Genomic DNA, 4,781 nt, shown 5'->3' on the forward strand with positions numbered 1-4,781 from the left:
CCTCCCCCTCCAACTTCCCGCCTTGGATGCCACGGCCAGGGCCCACGCATCTGCTCACCATGGGAGGCCGAGGCCTACCCAGCCGTGGCCGAGGCCTCAGCCAAGCACCCCGTGGACAACCCCGGGTCGCCCGGATGCAGAGCTTGGGGAACAGGGCTCCGAAAAGGACCGGCAAAGACAGAGGGTCCAGGGCTGCAAGAGACGCGCTGTGTGGACAGCGGGTCGGGAGGACCTCCGAGGGGACGTCAGACGCAAGGGACCTTGCCAGAGGCAGCCCAGCCCAACACACTCACATGTGCCACCACCCACACCCAGTTGCCAGGGACAGAATGTGCCGGGCTCACCTGCTGGCCTCACCCCGAGCCCCGCAAGATGGAAGCAGCTCTCACCTTAAATATCTTCAGGTTGTTCTGTGCCTCCTGCAGCAGACTCTTCAAGGCAAAGTGCATCCTCTGTTTGTTTCTAGAGGGGCAAGCGTGGACATGCTTTAAAAGCAGCGGGGACGGGTCTGTCTCTGCACACGCACCTGCTTGTGGCTCAGCGGACACGCTGGGCACTTTCAGGGCTGAGCTGGGAAACCAGAGCCGGGCTGGAACCAAGCCATGAGCCCTTCCCTCACCACAGCCCCTCGGGGACAGGGAGAGAGCGGGGCTTGGGTCACCTGCCTCCCCAGAGGGCCACAGACGCAGCGCCACAGCATGGCATGTGCCTGCGGGAGCAGGAAGGGACATGGCCCTGACCCCTGGGCCTGAGGGAGACGTGAGGGACCTGGCCGAGGCAGAGGAAAAGGGAGGCGGAGCCCCCCGGCTGCATCACAGCCTGGCCAGTTCACAGTTAACAGACACTCTGCTCCCTCATTCCTCCTCCCACAGTTCTCAGGTGCTCGGGAACAGCATGGACCGTGATGGGCTCGGGGGGAGGGTGCAGGGAGCCAGGTCAGTCCCAAGAGCCCTCACCCTCCCACCGCCTCCTCTGCCACCCCCATCACCCTCCCTAAACACCCCTGCTCCCACAGGCGGCTGCAGAACCTGCAGCACCCACTCAGAGGGCAGCCGCACAGGCAGGAGACAGCACCCATGTCCACACCGCAGCTGTCTCCCCTCCACATGGCACCACGCTCAGCCTTCCCAGAAGGCTCTCTGCTTAGGAAGGACAGGTTACAGCGCTCCACAGTGAACCTTTACTGCTGGCTACTTCCTGACTCCCCACCTCGGGAGGCTGGCTAGCACAGGGGTACGTGCCACGCACAGCCATCCCAATTCCAAAGGAAAGCCAACAGGGTTCTGTGCTGCTCCCCTGTACAGGCATCCCCAGTGTCTGACTTCCACCCGTTTAACTTCCCAAGACAACTCTGCTCGACCTGCGTTCTGGAGGTTGGCCTCGGCATCTAGCCGTCAGCCCTGAAGCGAGGACCAGACACACCCAAAAGAGCAGGCGCTCAGCACCAAGAAAGGCAGAAGGACGACAGGGACAGGTGGAGGGAAGGGAGGGAGCAGGAGGAAAGACACCCACACAGTCGAAGGGAAACCAGGCCCAGCAGGCAGCTCTGCTTTCACTGGGTCCCCAGGAGGGAAGAGGAGGCCGGCCAGGAGAGTCTAGCTTATCCCAGGACAGCAGAGGCCGCCGGCCTGCACGACGAGCAGTCGAGGACTCTGGTGGGGGCATGAGAGGCCACCGGAGTGGGGCCGGGGGTCTGCAGGGAACCACAGGGTGCGGCCCAGGCCCCTCCCCCCACTTCCCCACCTCAGCCCCCCAGCTGCCTCCTGCTGATGCCTCCACCCGGGCCTGACCGCTGGCCCGCACCCCGCGGCGGCCTGACCCGCCCCAGGTCCCGGCCATGCCGTCTCCTGGCCAGACTGGGCCTGGCTGCTCCTCGTGTCGCATGCTGAGGGCACAGCAGAGCTGCCGGCCCAGGAGAGTCAGTTCAGGGAAGGTGGGCAGGAGAGGCCCAGGGCCTGACTGGCAGCTGCAGGCAGGCCTCACCTGGGCAGAAGCAGCCAGAGGAGCAAGAGAGCAAAGGCACAGACATCCAGACTCAGGGCCCAGCCGGGTGGGGGCAAGGCTGAGTGCCGGCTGACCAGTGGCCCGAGTCAAAGACAAATCCGGCCGCCAGCTGGGTGGGGGAGAAGCCCAGCGGGTCAGCAGTCGCCTCAAGCTGTGGCACAGAGGCCAAGTCCACGGCACAAAGCCCTGGGTGTCTACGGTGCTGAGGCCCCAAGGAGAGCCCTGAAGACAGACGAGGGCCCTCCCCGCAGCCTGCCATACAGGCACTCCCCACTGGCCTACTCATAGGACGTGCCCCCACAGTCCCCGCCTCACAGGACATCCCCACCCCATCCCCGTCTCCCAGGACACCCCCCACCGTCCCTGCCTCACAAGACAACCCCTCACTGTCTCCCCTCACAGGACCGCCCCCTCCAGGCACCACCCCATCTCCAACGAATAGGACACAGGGCAAAGAAGGGTTCTCTTACCCTGAGTAGAGATCAAGGGGACAGTATTTACTTATCTGCTTCCACTTCCCGGTGGCTACCTGTTAAAAGACCAACATGAGGGCGTCAAATGCCTGGGCGCGTGTGACTGCGCTATGCCAAGGTTCACACACAGAAGTGCGTGAGTGTCAGAAGATGATTAAGAAGGATGCAGCTGGCAGGTGCAGTGGCTCAAGCCTGTAATCCCAGCACTTTGGGAAGCCAAGGCAGGAGGACTGCTTCAGCCTAGGAGCTTAAACCCAACCTGAGCAACAGAGCAAGGGCTCGTCTCTACCAAAAAAATCAAAAAATGAGCCAGGCACAGCGGCATGCACCTGCAGTCTCAGCTACCTGGGAGGCTGAGGCAGAAGGATCACCTGAACTTAGGATTTCAGGCTGCAGTGAGCCATGATCATGCCACGGCCCTCCAGCCTGGGCAACAGAGGGAAACCCCGACTCAAAAAAAAAAAAGTGTACAGCCTTGCCCCAGAAAAGGGTCCACTACCTTGACAGATGCACATCACTGAATGGGGGAGGAGTCACCTGACCCCTACCCAAGGAACCCATAGCCCCATCTAAGACATGGTGTGGCAGCCAGTCTAGCCCTTCCCAAGAGCAGGGAAGAAAGCAACAAACACTTTCAAATTACATGGCTAAATTTTGATAATAAGATCAAGAAATCTTTAAAGTTATAATATTCAGTAACAGGGAAAATGTGGTTAACAAATCATTTCTTGTTGCCAGTGGGAAAATAAATTGGCATAATCTTTTGAAAGGCAACTTACTAGTATCCATCAAAATTTAAAATGTGTATGTCCCTGACTTAGCAAACCTATGAGGAATCTAGAAAAACTAACACAGGGACAAAAGGTCCAGAGACTAGGATGTCCTCTGAAGCCTTATTGATTATAGGGTGACCATTTTTGCCAGTTTTCTAAATCAATGAGAAAACAGGCAAAAATGGTCGGAATAAAAAATTTTGGAACTCTGAAAATTGACCCAAAAATCCTAACTCAGAAACCTTTAAAAAAAAAAAAAGACAAGGCCAAACCTAATCAAGAACAACAACAAAGCCCTTAAACAAACAATAACAGCCTACCAAGCAGCAATAACAAATTCTGGAGGAGGTAGAATCTAATTTCCAGAGTGGCCACATTATATTATTTTACATGCCCATTTTCAACATATCATCACAAAGCATAAAAAAAAAAACCAAAAAAAGTATGGCCCATAAGCAAGGAAAAAAGCAACCAATAGACCTTCCCCCAAAGAAGCTCGGACATTGGACGTATTAGACAAAGACTCACATCAACTATTTTAAATATGCAGAGAGCTGAAGGGAACCAGGGACTAAGAACTAAAAGCAACAAGAACGATGTCTCAACAAATAGGAAGTATGAGTAAAGAAACAGAAATCATAAAAAGGAGCCGAATAGAAGCTCTATAGTTGAAAAGTACAGTAACTAAAATGAAAAAAGTAACTAGATAGGCTCACCGGCTAACTTGCGTGGACAGGAGAGACAGGAATTAAGTCTAAGAGATCCAGCCCTAAACACATCATAATCAAACTGTCAAGGATGAAGAGAGAGAATCTGAAAAAGCAGCAAGAGCAGCTGGGCACAGTGCCTCATGCCTGTAATCTCAGCATTTTGACAGGCCAAAGCAGGAGGATCACTTGAGGCCAGGAGTTCAAGACCAGCCTGAGCAGCAGGGCATGATGGTACACGCCTGCAGTCCCACCTACACGGGAGACCGAGGCAGGAAGACAGCTTGAGCCCAGCAGTTTGAGGCTGCAGTAATCTGTGATCATGTCCCTGCTCGCTAAGCCTGGGCAACAAAGCAAGACCTTGTCTGCAAGAAAAAAGTGACTCATCTCATACAAAAAATCCTCCATAAACTTAACAGCCGATTTCTCATTAGAAACCATGGAGGCCAGAAGACAGAAGGCACCCAAGAATTCAGATCTACCAAAACTATCCTTTGAAAATGAAGGAGAAATTAAGATATTGCAAGGTAAACAGTAACTAAAAGAATCTGTGGCTAGAAAGCCTGTCCCATGGGAAATACTAAAGGGAGTCCTTTGGGTAGAAATGAAGGACACTTAGCAGCTCAAATCCACATGAAGAAATAGAGAAGCCGGGCTTGGTGGCTCAGTCTGTAATCCCGCGCCTTTGGGAGGCTGAGGTGAGTGGATTGCCTGAGCCCGCGAGACCCGCCTGGGCAGCAAGACCTCATCTCTACAATAAATTAAAAAAATCAGCCGGGCGTGGTAGCGCATGCCTGTAATTCCGGCTACTTGGAAGGCTGAGG

General features: G+C 54.9%; 1 protein-coding gene across 1 annotated transcript in view; it reads right to left on the minus strand.

Moving 5' to 3' along the window:
- IPPK (inositol-pentakisphosphate 2-kinase) overlaps positions 1-4,781 on the minus strand; it is a 48,552-nt gene that overhangs the window by 27,410 nt on the left and 16,361 nt on the right. The window contains exons 8-9 of the mRNA XM_021710945.1: positions 2,475-2,533; positions 390-462 (exon numbers count right to left, since the gene is read on the minus strand). Coding sequence (XP_021566620.1) covers positions 390-462; positions 2,475-2,533 — 132 coding nt within the window. The remainder of the gene's footprint in view (positions 1-389; positions 463-2,474; positions 2,534-4,781) is intronic.

Source organism: Carlito syrichta, unplaced genomic scaffold, assembly GCF_000164805.1.
Source record: "Carlito syrichta isolate Samal-C Ts95f unplaced genomic scaffold, Tarsius_syrichta-2.0.1 Scaffold301698, whole genome shotgun sequence".
NCBI classification, from domain to species: domain Eukaryota; kingdom Metazoa; phylum Chordata; class Mammalia; order Primates; family Tarsiidae; genus Carlito; species Carlito syrichta.